The 18,032-nt window shown below is 42.6% G+C and overlaps 1 protein-coding gene across 1 annotated transcript in view; it reads left to right on the forward strand.

Annotated features, from left to right (window-relative positions):
* The window catches only part of LOC140722147 (regulator of G-protein signaling 22-like), a 180,465-nt gene that overhangs the window by 95,416 nt on the left and 67,017 nt on the right, over window positions 1–18,032 (forward strand). Inside the window, exon 10 of the mRNA XM_073037212.1 lies at window positions 8,106–8,231. Within this exon, the coding sequence (XP_072893313.1) occupies window positions 8,106–8,231 (126 nt within the window). The remainder of the gene's footprint in view (window positions 1–8,105; window positions 8,232–18,032) is intronic.

Consider the following 18,032-nt stretch of genomic DNA (forward strand, 5'->3'; position numbering starts at 1 on the left):
TGATGGGACAGAGTTAGGGATGAGAAGGTGACCCAGTGGTCATCCTCTTGCTGTTGTGCTTTCCTAATGATGGTCTGAACCTCCCATCAAACAGGTGCTACCAGCCTGGACCTTGGGAGGATGGGTTTGGAGAACATTGAAAAGGACCTAGAAGAACACTGAGATGTTGACTAAACCAAAGAGCATATCACAAAATATTTATAGTGGCCAGTAGAGGTGTTAAAAGCAGTCTTCCATTCATCACCCTCCTGAATGCGGACCAGGTTTTATGCATTTTGGAGGTCTATTTTAGTAAAGATGGTTGCTTCTTGCAGTAACTTGAAAACCATGGTCATTCATGACAAGGAGTACCAGTTCATCACTGTAATCTTGTTGAGGGCTTGATAATGTGTATATGGTCTGTTCACTATCCTTTTTCACTGCAAAGAAGTCGCCTGCACCAGCAAGAGATGTGAGGGGGAAATGGAACAGGATGCGAGGGCTTTATGGATGTACTCATCAATGGCCATCCTTTCTGGGGCTGATAGGGAGTAGAGTCCAAGTTCCAAGCAGCAGTTCAATTATGCATTCATGGGTTTATTGAGGTGGGGAATGTTGTGGCAGATCTGCATACTCGGATGACAGAGGAGAGTTGGGTAGACGAACATCCCAGCAGTGAGAAGACCGTATGTAGAGTGCACTGTTGGACCAGTCAGTTTATGGGATATGGAGAACCAACCAGAGGTGTCTTAAGATAAATGAGAATTCAGGAAAATGAATAAAATGAAACTGGATAGTCCCGGTGTGCTGTTCTACACGTAGACAGATGGAAGCAGTGAGGTGGCAGATCCTTCCAGTGCTCAGAGGTGTTCCATCCAGAGCTGTGACCATGATTGGTTGGTCAAGATGGACCAGGGGAGCTCGGGGATGCCTTGCTAACTGAAGGTCCATAAAACTGTCTTCTGGGATAGAATCCAGGAAGTCTTCAAGTGCATGTTGTTGCTCCACCCAGGAGATAGAGGTAGACAGCATGACGTGGGAGGAATGGTAGAATCCGTCACAGACATGCCTTCCCTGGACTACGTCTAGGATGATGCAGTTCTGGGTTGTTGGTCTACATCTTTTCCCGACAACTCAGGACAAGCTGGACAATAATGGCTGCCTCACCACAGTAGGGGTAGCACTTGCCCTTTCTCCAGTCCTGCTCAGCTAGAGAAAGGCAGGTTCTGCCCGGTTGCATTGACTCCTCTGGAGGTGTGCATGACCACACAGGGGATGGAAAGGCTCAGAGACTGGCAGCCCGAGAGGACTCACTGCAGAGTTCTCTTCCTTCTGGGAGACAGTTGTCAATCTGGATAGAGGTACTGATGAGAGTCTCAAGATCCTCAACAGGATCTTTGGCTGTCAATTCATCTTTAATTTCACTTGATAGCCCATGGTGGAACATGCCTATTAGGGCTTCAGTGTTCCAACCAGACTTTTTTGCCAGGGTGCAGAACCCAATTGCATAGTCAGGCATGCTATGGGTACCCTAAGGAAGCTGGAAGGGTTGATTGGCCAACTCTCATCTTCTAGCTGGGTGATCATAGACCCTCTTCATCTCCCTGGTGAAGAGGGATACATTTGCACAACTTGGGAGTTCTTCTTCCAGAGCACCATAGCCCAGGCAAGAGCTTTACCAGAGAGGACAGAGATGATATAGGCAACTTTGCAGTGGTCAGAGGGAAGCTTAGTGGGTTACAGCTCAAAAGTCAGAAAACACTGAGTAAGAAACCCTCTACATGTCCCTGAGTTGCCATCAAATCACTTTGCTGCCAGCAGGTTGATAGGTCAGTAGTTGGGTTAGCAGCAGGAGCTTGCTGGTTCAGCCAGATGATCTTGCTGAGTGTCTGCAGAGTGGTCCAGCTCGTGTCCACTCACTGTGACTTCTTGGTTGGCCAGCAACGATTGGTGATGTTCATCCTCAGGGTCCATATTGTGGCTCAGTCTTTCTGTCACGGGTGGTTACCAGGCTGGGTTTGATCTGGGATTGTCATTGTGAAGTTCCCTACCTTCAACCAGTGGACCATCTGGAAAGGCTTAGACCCAAGTGCAGAAGAGACCAGAGACGAGAATGGAGCTGAACAAAGAATCTTGTGGATTGATTTGTGGGAGACCACAGGTTAAGATCCAAGAATCACAACACACAGGATAGGCAAACTCAAGACTGAGCAAAGACAAAAAAAAAAAGGCACGGATGCACTGAAAACTAGAATAAAACACAGGTGAAGATAATCATCTAATAATCATGGTTGGAGAAGCATTGGAGCTTGGAGAACTCTGGTGCCCCCTAGTGATCAGACCAAAGGATGACAAACCTGATGATTACAGCCATTTTTTTAAGCTGTTCAACAAATTACAGGTCAGGCAGTGACGGCAAGTAATATGAAGTAACATCAAGTAAAGCCAGTGATACAAAGTAACAAATAACTTGTTCTTGTGTTTTCCTTTTATACTGTACTGCAAATCAGATTAAAATGGTCAGAAAAAGAGGATCTTCTGCTAGCCAATGTTTATTAAGAAACTAATGTCTGACCTACATTAGTAGCAAAAGGTGCATCCAGCTGCAGTTCCTGACAAACCGTGTTAGGGAACTGGAGCTGAATGAACTTCGGATCATTCGGGAGGCAGAGGCAGAAATAGACGGGAGTTTCAGGGAGATAGTCACCCCTAGGAGTCAGGAGACAGGTAGTTGGGTGACTGTCAGGTGAGGGAAGGGGAATAGACAGTAAGAGCAGAGCACCCCTGTGGCCGTTCCCATCAACAATAAGTATACCGTTTTGGATACTGTTGGTGGGGATGACCTACCAGGGACAAGTTGCAGTGGTTGCATCTCTGGCACCGAGACTGGACCCTCAGCTCAGAAGGGAAGGAGGGAAAAGAGGAGAGCAGTAATGATAGGGGATTTGATAGTTAGGGGGACAGATAGGAGGTTCTGTTGATGAGATCGAGAATCCTGGATGGTCTGTTGCCTCCCTGGTGCCAGGGTTTGCGATATCTCGGATCGAGTTCTCAGTATTCTCAAGAGGGAGGGTGAGCAGCTGGATGTCGTGGTCCATGTAGGGACCAATGACGTGGGTAGGAAGAGTGAGAGTTAGGTGCCAAGTTAAAGGACAGGACCTCCAGGATAGCAATCTCAGGATTGCTACCAGTGCCACGTGCAGGTGGGTTTAGAAATAGTAAGATAGTGCAGATCAACACATGGCTGAAGACATGGTGCAGGAGGGAGGGCTTCAGATTTGTAGATAATTGGGCAGTTTTCCAGGAAAGGTGGGACCTGTTTACATCTGAACTGGAAGGGGACAAATATTCTTGCAGGTAGTTTTGCTAGAAAGGCTCCAGTGGATTTAAACTAGATATGAGGGGGGAGGGGAACCAGAGTGTAGGAACAGATGTATGGGAGAAGGAAGAAAAAGAAAACAGTAAAGTTCTTTGTACTGTTAGAAATAAACAGAGAGGAAGAGGTGGAGAATTTCTTAAATGCATTTATTTTAATGCTAGGAGCATTGTAAGAAAGGTGGATGAGCTTAGAGCGTGGATTGATACCTGGAGGTGTGATGTTGTGGCTATTAGTGAAACATGGTTGCAGGAGGAGTGTGATTGGCAACTAAATATTCCTGGATTTCGTTGCTTCAGGAGTGATAGAATTGGAGGGACAAGAGGGGGAGGTGTTGCGTTGCTTGTCAGAAAATATTACAGCGGTGCTCTGGCAGGATAGATTAGAGAGCTCGTTTAGGGAGACTATTTGGGTAGAATTGAGGAATGGGAAAGGTGTAGTAATACTTATAGGAGTGTATTATAGACCATCTAATGGGGAGCGAGAATTGGAAGAGCAAATTTGCAAGGAGATAGCAGATATTTGTAGTAAGCACAGGGTTGTGATTGTCGGAGATTTTATTTTTCCACACATAGACTGGGAAGCCCATACTGTAAAAGGGATGGATGGTTTGGAGTTTGTAAAATGTGTGCAGGATAGTTTTTTGCAGCAATACATAGAGGTACCAACTAGAGAAGGGGCAGTGTTGGATCTTCTGTTAGGGGATGAAATAGGTCAGGTGACGGAGGTATGTGTTGGGGGAGCACTTTGGGTCCAGTGATCACAATACCATTAGTTTCAATATAATTATGGAGAAGGATAGGACTGGACCCAGGGTTGAGATTTTTGATTGGAGAAAGGCTAACCTTGAGGAGATGTGAAAGGATTTAGAAGGAGTGGATTGGGACAATTTGTTTTATGGGAAGGATGTAATAGAGAAATGGCGGTCATTTGAAGGTGAAATTTTGAGGGTACAGAATCTTTATGTTCCTGTTAGGTTGAAAGGAAAGGTTAAAAGTTTGAGAGAGCCATGGTTTTCAAGGGATATTGGAAACTTGGTTAGGAAAAAGAGAGATATCTACAATAAATATAGGCAGCATGGAGTAAATGAGGTGCTCGAGGAATATAAAGAATGTAAGAAGAATCTTAAAGAAATTAGAAAAGCTAAAAGAAGATATGAGGTTGCTTTGGCAGGTAAGGTGAAAATAAATCAGAAGGGTTTCTACAGTTATATTAATAGCAAAAGGATAGTGAGGGATAAAATTGGTCCCTTAGAGAATCAAAGTGGACAGCTATGTGTGGAGCTGAAAGAGATGGGGGAGATTTTGAAGAATTTCTTTTCTTCGGTATTCACTAAGAAGGATATTGAATTGTGTAAGGTAAGGGAAATGAGTAGGGAAGTTATGGAAACTATGACAATTAAAGAGGAGGAAGTACTGGTGCTTTTAAGGAATATAGAAGTGGTAAATCTCTGGGTCCTGACAGGATATTCCCTAGGACCTTGAGGGAGGTTAGTGTAGAAATAGCAGGGGTTCTGACAGAAATATTTCAAATGTCATTGGAAACGGGGATAGTGCCTGAGGATTGGCATATTGCTCATGTTGTTCCATTGTTTAAAAAGGGTTCTAAGAGTAAACCTAGCAATTATAGGCTTGTAAGTTTGACGTCAGTGGTGGGTAAATTAATGGAAAGTATTCATAGAGATGGTATATATAATTACCTGGATAGACAGGGTCTGATTAGGAACAGTCAACATGGATTTGTGCATGGAAGATCATGTTTGACAAATCTTATTGAATTTTTTGCAACAGTGGCTGTATGGGAGATGCCAGAGAGTAGTGGTGGATAACTGTCAGGTTGGAGGCCAGTGATTAATGGTGTGCCTCAGGGATCTGTACTGGGTCCAATGTTTGTCATATACATTAATGATCTGGATGATGGGGTGGTAAATTGGATTAGTAAGTATGGAGATGATACTAAGGTAGGTGGCATTGTGGATAATGAAGTAGGTTTTCAAAGTTTGCAGAGAGATTTAGGCCAGTTAGAAGAGTAGGCTGAAAGATGGCAGATGGAGTTTAATGCTGATAAGTGTGAGGTGCTACATATTGGTGGGAATAATCCAAATAGGACGTAAATGGTAGGACATTGAGGAATGCAGTAGAGCAGAGTGATCTAGGAATAATGGTGCATATTTCCCTGAAGGTGGAATCTCATGTGGATAGGGTGGTGAAGAAAGCTTTTGGTATGTTGGCCTTTATAAATCAGAGCATTGAGTATAGGAGTTGGGATGTAATGTTAAAATTGTACAAGGCATTGGTAAGGCTGAATTTGGAGTATTGTGTACAGTTCTGGTCACCAAATTATAGGAAAGATGTCAACAAAATAGAGAGAGTACAGAGAAGATTTACTGGAATGTTACCTGGGTTTCAGCACCTAAGTTACAGGGATAGATTGAACAAGTTAGGTCTTTATTCTTTGGAGCATAGAAGGTTGAGGGGGGACTTGATAGAGGTATTTAAAATTATGAGGGGGATAGATAGAGTTGACATGGTTAGGCTTTTTCCATTGAGAGTAGGGGAGATTCAAACAAGAGGACCTGAGTTGAGAGTTAGAGGGCAAAAGTTTAAGGGTAACAGGAGGGGGAGTTTCTTTACTCAGAGAGTGGTAGCTGTGTAGAATGAGCTTCCAGCAGAAGTGGTAGAGGCAGGTTCAGTATTGTCATTTAAAGTAAAATTGGATAGGTATATGGACAGGAAAGGATTGGAGGGTTATGGGTTGAGTATGGGTCAGTGGGACTAGGTGAGAGTGAGCGTTCCGCACGGACTATAAGGGCTGAGATGGCCCATTTCCATGCTGTAATTGTTATATGGTGATATGGACCTAAGGCTCCTGTACCTCCTTCCCGATAGCAGCAGCAAGAAGAGAGCATGGCCTGGATGGTGCAGGTCTTTGATAATGGATGCTGATTTCCTGCAACAACTTAGTGGTGGGGAGAGCTTTACTCAGGAAGGTCAGGGTTGTATCCACTACTTTTTTGTGGCTGTTCTGTTCAAGGGTATTGGTATTTCCATACAAGGTCATGATGCAACCAGTGTATTGCCCACCATGCATTTATAGATGCTTGTCAGAGTTTTCAATGCAATATGAAATCTTTGCAAACTTATAAGTAAGTAGATGCTCTGCCATGCTTTCTCTGCAATGGATCTTAATGGACCCAGGACTTATCGCCTGAAATGATAATGCCAAAGAATTAACCTTTGATGCATGTCCACCTCTGATCCCCGTTAAGTACTGGCTTATGGGCCTCCGGTTTCTTCTCTAGTCAGTATTCATTAATTTGGTTTTGTTGACATTGAGTGAAAGGTTGTTCTGCCACCATTAAGCCAGATTTTCAATCTCCCTCCTGTATTCTGATTTCACAGATTCACCACCCTCTGGCTGAAGAGATTCCTCCTCATCTCTGTTCCAAAAGGACGTCCTTCTATTTTGAGGCTGTACCCCCGGGTCCTAGACTCCCCCATTATAGGAAACATCCTTTCCTTGTCCACTCTTTTTAGACCTTGCAATATTTGATAGATTTCAATACAATCTCCCCCTCATTTCTATAAACTCCAGTGAGTATAGGCCCAGAGCCGTCAAACAGTTCTCATACATTAAAAACGTTTCATTCACCCGATCATTTTTGTGAACTTCCCCCAGACCCTCTCCAATGCCAGCACATTTCTTCTTGCATAAAGGGCCAAAAACTGCTCACAATACTTCCAAGTGCAATATAACCAATGCCTTACATAGACTCAGCATTACATCCTTGCTGTTATATTCTTGTCTTGAAATAAATGCTAAAATTATATTTGCCTTCCTTACCATTGACTGAATCTGTGAGTTAATCTTTAGAGAATCCTGCATGAAGACTCTCAAGTCCCTTTGTACCTCTGACTTCTGAATTTGCTTCTTGTTTAGAAAATAGTCTACAGCTTCATTCCTTCTACTAAAGTGCATGATCATACACTTCCCTACACTGTATTCCATTCCATCTGCCATCTCTTTGCCGATTCTCCTAATCTGTCTAAGTCCTTCTGCAGATTCTCTACTTCTTCAACACTACCTGCCCTTCCAATTATCTTTGTATCATCTGCATTGGTGAGGCCACACATGGAGTATTGTGCATAGTTACAGTATAGACACTGTCAAGTTGGAGAGAGTGTGGAAGACATTTACGAGGATACTGCCTGTAATAAAGGACCGAATAGTAGGGAGAGATTAGTCCTATAGGATCTTTATTCCCTGAAGCACAGCAAAATTCGGGTGGAGGGTGGTCCTCATAGAATTTTATAAAATCATGAAGGTATGGATAAGGAGGATGGTCATATTATTTCCCTGAGGGTTTGGGAATCCAAAACTAGAGAGCACGGATAGAAAATGGGAGACATTTAAAAGAGACTTGTAAGGTACCTTCTTTACATAGAGGCTGATGAGTACCAGAGGTGACCTGTCTCTTTGAGTTGTAACTGATCTGGCTTTTAGAAGCTCAGATCCATCAAGATAAGTTTCATCCCAATAATGGCACTCACCAGCGACAGCCCCTCCCTTACTGCTTTTAATCAATTATCTAGTCTTGCATTCTTCTCCAAAGTCCTCCTATTTCTATAATCAATGTCACATGATCCAAGAATTGTCAGGATATGATAGTTTTGGCATTCTTTCTGGTTCCATTTCTGGGCGATTGGCAATACTGAACTAAAGTATCCTTATTTTGTATGTGTTTCAATAGATGCAGATCACAAAGTTCCAAGAGGCTGTGAGCAGTTATAAAATGGATGACTTACTGCAGGCCCTCCAATATGAAAGTAGAACTGGATACATCTTCACACATTTTTGTGAACAAACAGGAAATCCGGTAAGCAAGTTGTGGATTAACGAACTGATTTCGTGATTAGTTTGAGATCAGTTCTGGAATCACACTTCCATTTGGAAATTAAAACAGCCACCATGTTCATGCTAGTGCTTTGTGAAAGGTTAATGTTTGTAAGGGACTTTCATATAAATTGTGAGCTCTTTGGTACTGTTTATTGTATACTTTCAATGTAATGTTTACCACTTTAGTCTTACCCATTGACTTTATTACGTGGATACTCGTCCTGCAGTGTGCTCTTCAGACAGTATTATCTGAAACATTTGGTGTGGAATACTTCAACAGTGCAATGAAGAAACTCACCAAGTTCCGAAGAGTCAGTTCAGTTCTGGTTACAGCACTTTGTCTACAAGTGGAAGTCTGGAAAACCAAGTCTGAAAGCCCATCCTGCTTCACTGAAGAAATTGTTCATCACGAAAAACAGCCAGCTAGTACAACTCCCAGATTTGTTCTAGTGGCCAGCTAAAAGAATGAGGTAGTGGGTAGTAATAAAGTCACAAACAAAGAAAATGTGCAGATGCTGGAATTCCAAGCAACACTCGGGAAATGCTGGTGGAGCAACTTAGCAGGCCAGTCAGCATCTATGGAAAAAAGTACAGTCGGCGTTTCGGGTCGAGACCCTTTGGCAGGACTAGAGAAAAAAAGCTGAGAAGTAGAGATCAGTGGGTAGTCCTTCTTCTGTAAAGGTTTGCCTTTGGAGATACATCACATGTGAACAGGACCTATTGCGAGCCATTGCTTGTGCTGATTAAGTGCCAGATTTAAAACACAATCGGGACCTATCAGGACTTTCTGCTGAAATTGAGATTATTAGGGTTTTTAGGCACTTGGAAAGTGCCAATCAAAAGAAATTATTGTGTGAGTGGGCCAGTGTTAGAGTGGAGAGTTGAAGCTTTGGCTCAGAGGTTTTGACGAGAAGAAACTGAACTTCTGGTAATAATTAAATCAGTGGGATTGGCACAATTAAATCAGTGGGATTGGCAGTCAGGACAGTGAAGTGTTCCTCTTGTAGGATGTGGGAAGAAACGGAGACCTCTAGTGGCCCTGCTGACTACACCTGCAAGAGGTGCTTCCAGCTGTAGCTTCTTACACACCACGTTAGAGAACTGGAACTGGTATTGGGGGTCCAGGTGAGATCATCCAGAATGTGCTCTTCCAAAAGCATGGTGCTTCTAACTCTCTCTATGGTGAAGCCAATTATGTGCAGTGAATAGTAGTCAGCCTGCACCTTCCTGAAGTCTAAAATCATCTTTCACAATTATGATTAATCAATCAATTCCATTCGTTTCTAACCAAGCAGAGTCCACTGCCAAGAAGGCTCACCAGCACCTTTACTTCCTGAGAAAGCTGAAGAAATTTGGCCTGTCCCCTAAAACCCTCACTAATTTTTATAGATGCACCATAGAAAGCATTCTTCTAGGGTGCATCACAACCTAGTATGGAAGTTGTCCTGTCCAAGACAGGAAGAATCTGCAGAAGATCGTGAACATACCCCAGAACATCACACAAACCAATCTTCTATCCATGAACTCACTTTACACCGCACGCTGTCGGAGCAGTGCTGCCAGGATAATCAAGGACACGACCCACCCAACCAACACATTTTTTGTCCCTCTTCCCTCTGGGAGAAAGTTCAGGAGCTTGAAGATTCATATGGCCAGATTTGGGAACAGCTTCTTTCCAACTGTGATAAGACTGCTGAATGGATCCTGGCCCGGATCTGGGCCGTACCTTCCAAATATCCGGACCTAACTTGCACTACCTTACTTTCGCTTTTCAATTTTCTAATTATGATTTATAATTTAATTTTTTTATTATATTTACTTTGATTTGTAATTCAGGGAGCGCGAAGCACAGAATCAAATATCGCATTGATCATGTGGATAGTCAGGCTTTTTCCCAGGACTGAAATGGTTGCCACAAGGGGACACATGTTTAAGGTGCTGGGGAGTAGGTACAGAGGAGATGTCAGGGGTAAGTTTTTTACTCAGAGAGTGGTGAGTGTGTGGAATGGGCTGCCAGCAATGGTGGTGGGGGCGGATAAGATAGGGTCTTACAAGAGACTTTTAGATAGGTACATGGAGCTTAGTAAAATAGAGGGCTATGGGTAAGCCTAGTAATTTCTAAGGTAGGGACATGCTCGGCACAACTTTGTGGGCCGAAGGGCTTGTATTGTGCTGTAGGTTTTCTATGTTAAATTAGAGAAGGCCAATTTTGATGGTATTACAAAGGATCTGGCTTGTGTGGATAGGGATATGTTGTTTACTGGGAAAAAGATGTCTGCTAGGTGGAAGGCCTTCAGAAGTGAAATTTTAAGACTACAGAGTTTATAGGTTCCTGTTAGAATAATAGGCAAGGCTAACAGGTTTAGGGAATCTTAATTTTTGTAGGATATTGAAGCCCTGGTTAACAAGAAGGAGATGTGTTGGTAGTATAGGCAGCAAGGTACAAATGAAGTGTTTGAGGAGTATAATAAACATAAGGAAGCACTTAGGAAGGAAAACAGAATGGTGAAAAGAAGGCATGATGTTGTCCTGGCTAACAAGCTGAAGGAGAATCCCAAGAGCATTTACAGATACAAAAGGATAGCAAGGGACAAAATTGCTCTACTTGATGATCAGTGTGGTCATCTATGCATGGAGCTGAAAGAGCTGAGGAGATCTTAAATGGATTTTTTTGCATCCATATTTACTTGGGAGACCAACACCATGTGTCTGACAGAACAAAACAGTAGAGAGGTCATGGATTACAGAAGAGGAGGTACCTGTTATCTTGAGACAAATTAGGGTGGGAAGTCCCCCAGGAACTGACAAGGGGTCCCTCAGAAGATGTGGGAGACTTGTGCAGAAATTGCAGGGGCTCTGGTAGTGATATTTAAAATGTCTATGGCCAAAGGTGAGGTGCCAGAAGATTGGAGGATAGCTAACGTTCCATCATTCAAAGTAGGTTTCAAGTGTAAGCCAGGAAATTATGGGCTAGTGAGCCTGACATTAGTAGTGAGTAAATTATTGGAAGATATTCTGAGAGAGCAGATATATAAGTATTTGGATAGACAGAGTCTGATTAGGGGTTGTTAACATTGCTTTGTGCATGGTAAGTTGTGACTAATCAATCTTATGGAGTTTTTCATTTAAGTTACGGGAAAGTTGATGGAGGAAAGGTAGTGGATGTTGGCTGCGTGGACTTTACAAGGCCTTTGGCAAAGTCCCACATTGGAGGTTTGTCTATGAGGTTCAGTCATTTGGCATTCAGTATGAGATAGCTGAATTCATGGGAGAACCCAGAGAATGGTGGTAGATAGTTGGCTTTCTGAAAGGAAGCCTGTGACCAGTGGTATACTGCAGGAATATGTGCTAGGTCCATTGTGTTTGTCATCAATATTTAAGTATTGTAGTAATCCAGGTAAATGACCTACCATGATGCAGACTGCCTATAGATTCCAATTAATGATTTCCAGCGGGACAGGAAATGTGTAGGGGTAGCAATCATCATGTGCCAGATCAGAGATAGGTTGGGGCCTTGGATTATGAGGTGGCAAATTTCGGTTAGGTTTGATTTCAAACTTTGAGATCAAAGGCTTGTTTAAAGGTAAGGGTAAACATGGTAATTACAGACCTACAATATTGGTAATAGATCAAAGTTCAAAAATTCAAAGTAAATTTATTCATCAAAGTACATATATGTCACCATATACTACCCTGAGATTTATTTTCTTGCGGGCCTTCACAGTTTGTACAAAGAGAGTTTAGAGACAGAATTGAATCAATGAAAAATGGCACGCAGCAGATGACTAATATGCAAATATTATAGTGCAAAACTCGAGACAAAGAGTGATGGTAGAAGATTGTTCTTGTGATTGAATGCCGATGATTAGTGGTGATCCTCAGATATTGGTGCTGGGATCCTAGCTGCTTGCAAATGACATGAAGGATTTGGATGTGGATGTGAGTGACATGAAGTTGAAATAAAAGTTGATGAAGTTTGTTGATGAAGCATGAACCAAACGCAAGCCAGTGGGGTTATGTCACTTAGCACATCAAGCATTGTGATATGTAGCACACACAACTGTTGACGTTTCGGGCTGAGACCCTTTGTCAGGATGTCGACCGTGCTTCTTCCTATAGATGCTGCCTGGCCTGCTGCGTTACACCAGCATTTTTTGTGTGTGTTGCTTGAATTTCCAGCATCTGCAGATTTCTGCGTGTTTGTGACATGTAGAGATATTTGTGTACTCCAGGGATTTACCCTTACAGCACTAATTGTGGATGCTTGAGATCTCTGTCACCAGAAGCTTTTAAGATCATATGTGTGAGTTACTTTGTCCCAGCAAATATATCTGGAAAACATTACATGCAGATGATGTCATCTAGTAGGGAATAGTATAAGTGCCACCACAGATTGGGAATTGCTGACCTGGCTGACGACAAACATTGAAAAACTGACTAACTCCGTTGCATTAATAAAGCCCCTTATTAAATGTATAAAACATGTCTGCATCAGTATTATCTTGTATTTCCATACAATGTTACATTAGGCTGTTACACATCTATTGTCAGAGAAGTACTTGCATAAGTAGATTAACTACCTTCATACGAGCCAGGACAGAAAACAGGGCAAAGTGAGTATACTTATTTATTCAGTAAGTTATGGGTCAAAATATTTGGTGAGTACATTTCTAACTCTTCTGGCTTCAGTTCTCGTTGCTGTCTGTTCTGAAATTGTTAGGTTGTTCCGGGACGTCATGACAGTGTTTTTTAGAAATCTCCGGTTATCCCATCCACACAGCTCTGCCCAAGCAGCATTTTCAAAATTACACACTCTGGAGAGCATTTCTGAAAATCTCCATGTTGGGGGGAATGAAAACGCCATTTTAGTGTGGCTGGAGGGTAAAAACGAAAAGAAAAAGCTTCGGTTACGGATTTATCCGGTGTAGTGTGGACGTAGCCTCAGATCCTTCAAACATTTTGAAAATATTTTCTAAAACCTATTTGGCATTTTCACTACCAAAGACCCTGTATGATGCTGTACTGTCGTAGGTTCTATATTCTAATATCACCTGGTTAGACCTTTTGTTGATTTTGTTTGACCTAATATGATCAGGAATCTGGTACTTCTACTGCAAAAGTTGTAATGAAAGCATGCGAGGTTCAGAAGGGACAAGGGTGAATAAGGGAAAAATCCCCCAGTATATGCTGTCTATGTTTTTCTTTGTGCAAATTCTATGGCTCCATTCTACTGCTCAACACAGATGTACCATAAAAATGAGGGTACATAAGCTTTAGGTTATATCTGATATCGATACACAAACTCTGCACTGCTTGGTTTCTGTTAATAATTTTGAGAATAGTTTATTTAGACTATTTTCCTTTTATTAGAGGGAGAGCATCATTTATTTTGTACCTGCCGTAACCATAAGCTGGAGAAGTTTCTAAGTGCCTTTCAGCTACTGAAATACTTTTTGAAGTATGGTTACTATTGTAGTATAGAAGTACACAGGCCAGTCAGTTTGTACACAAGCTAATTGTATAACCATGATGCTGAGAGATTGCTGGGATGGCAGGAAAGATGTATGAGGAGAGATTGCGTCAATTTGGCTTGTATTTAGAGGACTGGAAAATGGATCTCAAAGAACTACAAAATTAGAGCTATAGAATTGTCTAGGATAGAAATAGGTCCTGTGCTGCAGTTGTACAAGGTAACGATAAGGCTGCAGTTTTGGTTACTTTGTTATCAGAAGGACTTGAGGGACAGAGTTATACAGAGAGATTGAATAGGTTAGGACTTCAATCACTAGAGTGCAGGAGAATAAGGGGAGATCTTATAGAGGTGCAGTATATTAAATTGCAGGGTACAGATTGGGTGAACGCTGTAGGCTTTTTTCCCCTCGGGTTGGGTGAGATTAGGATGAAAAGTGAAATATTTAATGGGAAGCTGACCAGGAAGTTCAATCAGAAGCTAGTGCTCATGTGGAATGAGGTGCCAGCTGAAGTGGTATATGTGAGTTAAATTTTTAACACTTTTTAAATCTTTGAAAGGAATTTGGATAGGTACAAGGATGGGAATAGTATAGAGGACGATGGTCCAGGTGCAGGTTACTAGGACTGGGCAGAGAACCAGGCTGGTATAGACTAGATGGGTTGAAGGACCTGCTTCCATGCTGTTGTACTCTATAGTCTAAAGGTCTGAAGATCCATGAAGGTGACAGCACAGGTTAGTAATGTGGTTAAGGGGGCAAATAGGATGCTGGCCTTTATTAAATAAACTATGGATCAGACTCAGCTGGAATACTACAAGCAGTTCTGGTCACCACACCGTAGAAAATATATGAGGGTGCAGAGGATATTCACCAAGATGAAGCCTGGAATGAAGAGTTTCCATTCATGAGGAGAGACTGAAGAAGCTGGGTCTGTTTCCTCTGGAGCAGAGTAAGTAAAGAGGGTCATGATTGAGATATAAAATTATGAAGGACATAGACATATTTGTTAACTTAGCAGCAGCAGTACATTATAATATATATTTTTTTAAATAAATCGATTATAGTATGGTTATTGAATAGATTAAAAATAGTGCAAAAACAAATAATGTATACTTTTTTTAAAATGTGAGGTGGTGGTCATGGGTTCAATGTCCATTTAGGAATTATATGGCAGAGGACAAAGCTGTTCCTGAATCTTCAATCTTCTGTACCTTCTTCCTGATGGTAACAATGAGAAAAGGCAAGCCCTGGTTGATGGGGGTACTTAATAATGGACACCACCTTTCTGAGGCACTGCTCCTTGAAAATGTCTTGGATACTATGGAGGCTAGTACCCAAGATGGAGCTGTCTAATTTTACAACTCCCTGTAGCCTCTTACGGTCCTGTGAAGTAGCACCCTCATACCAGACAGTAATGCAGCTTGTGAGTATGCTTTCCATGGTACATCTATAGAAATGTTTGCATATTTTAGATGACAAACCAAATCTCTTTAAACTTCTAAAGAAATATAGCTACTGTCTTGCCTTCTTTATAACTGCATTGATATGCTGGGACCAGGTTAGATCCTTAGAGATCTTGACACCCAGGAACTTGAAATCGCTCACTCTCCAGTTCTGATCCCTCTACCAGCAATGGTTGTAGCATCAGCAAATTTATAGATGGTATTTGAGCTGTGCCTAGCCACACAGTTGTAATGTACTGTGTGAGTATTCATAGGTCAGACTGCATATGACATCAGAACGGGGGTTAAAGAAAATGGAGGTCTGTTGAATAAATGTGGTTGTTAATCTACAGCGGTGTCTGAGTCACATCAATACTACATGGTGACAGAAGTAATTACAAGAAAAAAAAGGAGTAAAAGATGTCACAGTTACAGCCACCATTGAGTTTAAGCCTACGAGGTAATCTTGCTGAGAATTGGAAAACATGGATCCAGCAGTTTGAGCCTACGAGGTAATCTTGCTGAGAACTGGAAAGTATGGATCCAGCAGTTTGAGCCTACGAGGTAATCTTGCTGAGAATTGGAAAGTATGGATCCAGCAGTTTGAGCCTACGAGGTAATCTTGCTGAGAATTGGAAGGTTTGGATCCAGCAGTTTGAGCCTACGAGGTAATCTTGCTGAGAATTGGAAAGTATGGATCCAGCAGTTTGAGCCTACGAGGTAATCTTGCTGAGAATTGGAAGGTATGGATCCAGCAGTTTGAGCCTACGAGGTAATCTTGCTGAGAATTGGAAAGTATGGATCCAGCAGTTTGAGCCTACGAGGTAATCTTGCTGAGAATTGGAAGGTTTGGATCCAGCAGTTTGAGCCTACGAGGTAATCTTGCTGAGAATTGGAAGGTTTGGATCCAGCAGTTTGAGCCTACGAGGTAATCTTGCTGAGAATTGGAAGGTTTGGATCCAGCAGTTTGAGCCTACGAGGTAATCTTGCTGAGAATTGGAAAGTGTGGATCCAGCAGTTTGAGCCTACGAGGTAATCTTGCTGAGAATTGGAAAGTACGGATCCAGCAGTTTGAGCCTACGAGGTAATCTTGCTGAGAATTGGAAGGTTTGGATCCAGCAGTTTGAGCCTACGAGGTAATCTTGCTGAGAATTGGAAGGTTTGGATCCAGCAGTTTGAGCCTACGAGGTAATCTTGCTGAGAATTGGAAAGTGTGGATCCAGCAGTTTGAGCCTACGAGGTAATCTTGCTGAGAATTGGAAAGTATGGATCCAGCAGTTTGAGCCTACGAGGTAATCTTGCTGAGAATTGGAAAGTACGGATCCAGCAGTTTGAGCCTACGAGGTAATCTTGCTGAGAATTGGAAAGTATGGATCCAGCAGTTTGAGCCTACGAGGTAATCTTGCTGAGAATTGGAAGGTTTGGATCCAGCAGTTTGAGCCTACGAGGTAATCTTGCTGAGAATTGGAAAGTATGGATCCAGCAGTTTGAGCCTACGAGGTAATCTTGCTGAGAGCTGGAAAGTATGGATCCAGCAGTTTGAGCCTACGAGGTAATCTTGCTGAGAATTGGAAGGTTTGGATCCAGCAGTTTGAGCCTACGAGGTAATCTTGCTGAGAATTGGAAGGTTTGGATCCAGCAGTTTGAGCCTACGAGGTAATCTTGCTGAGAATTGGAAAGTGTGGATCCAGCAGTTTGAGCCTACGAGGTAATCTTGCTGAGAATTGGAAAGTACGGATCCAGCAGTTTGAGCCTACGAGGTAATCTTGCTGAGAATTGGAAGGTTTGGATCCAGCAGTTTGAGCCTACGAGGTAATCTTGCTGAGAATTGGAAAGTATGGATCCAGCAGTTTGAGCCTACGAGGTAATCTTGCTGAGAATTGGAAGGTTTGGATCCAGCAGTTTGAGCCTACGAGGTAATCTTGCTGAGAATTGGAAAGTGTGGATCCAGCAGTTTGAGCCTACGAGGTAATCTTGCTGAGAATTGGAAAGTGTGGATCCAGCAGTTTGAGCCTACGAGGTAATCTTGCTGAGAATTGGAAAGTGTGGATCCAGCAGTTTGAGCCTACGAGGTAATCTTGCTGAGAATTGGAAAGTATGGATCCAGCAGTTTGAGCCTACGAGGTAATCTTGCTGAGAATTGGAAGGTTTGGATCCAGCAGTTTGAGCCTACGAGGTAATCTTGCTGAGAATTGGAAAGTATGGATCCAGCAGTTTGAGCCTACGAGGTAATCTTGCTGAGAGCTGGAAAGTATGGATCCAGCAGTTTGAGCCTACGAGGTAATCTTGCTGAGAATTGGAAGGTTTGGATCCAGCAGTTTGAGCCTACGAGGTAATCTTGCTGAGAATTGGAAGGTTTGGATCCAGCAGTTTGAGCCTACGAGGTAATCTTGCTGAGAATTGGAAGGTTTGGATCCAGCAGTTTGAGCCTACGAGGTAATCTTGCTGAGAATTGGAAAGTGTGGATCCAGCAGTTTGAGCCTACGAGGTAATCTTGCTGAGAATTGGAAAGTACGGATCCAGCAGTTTGAGCCTACGAGGTAATCTTGCTGAGAATTGGAAGGTTTGGATCCAGCAGTTTGAGCCTACGAGGTAATCTTGCTGAGAATTGGAAGGTTTGGATCCAGCAGTTTGAGCCTACGAGGTAATCTTGCTGAGAATTGGAAAGTGTGGATCCAGCAGTTTGAGCCTACGAGGTAATCTTGCTGAGAATTGGAAGGTTTGGATCCAGCAGTTTGAGCCTACGAGGTAATCTTGCTGAGAATTGGAAGGTTTGGATCCAGCAGTTTGAGCCTACGAGGTAATCTTGCTGAGAATTGGAAAGTGTGGATCCAGCAGTTTGAGCCTACGAGGTAATCTTGCTGAGAA

Source organism: Hemitrygon akajei, chromosome 1 (assembly GCF_048418815.1).
Source record: "Hemitrygon akajei chromosome 1, sHemAka1.3, whole genome shotgun sequence".
NCBI classification, from domain to species: Eukaryota; Metazoa; Chordata; class Chondrichthyes; order Myliobatiformes; family Dasyatidae; genus Hemitrygon; species Hemitrygon akajei.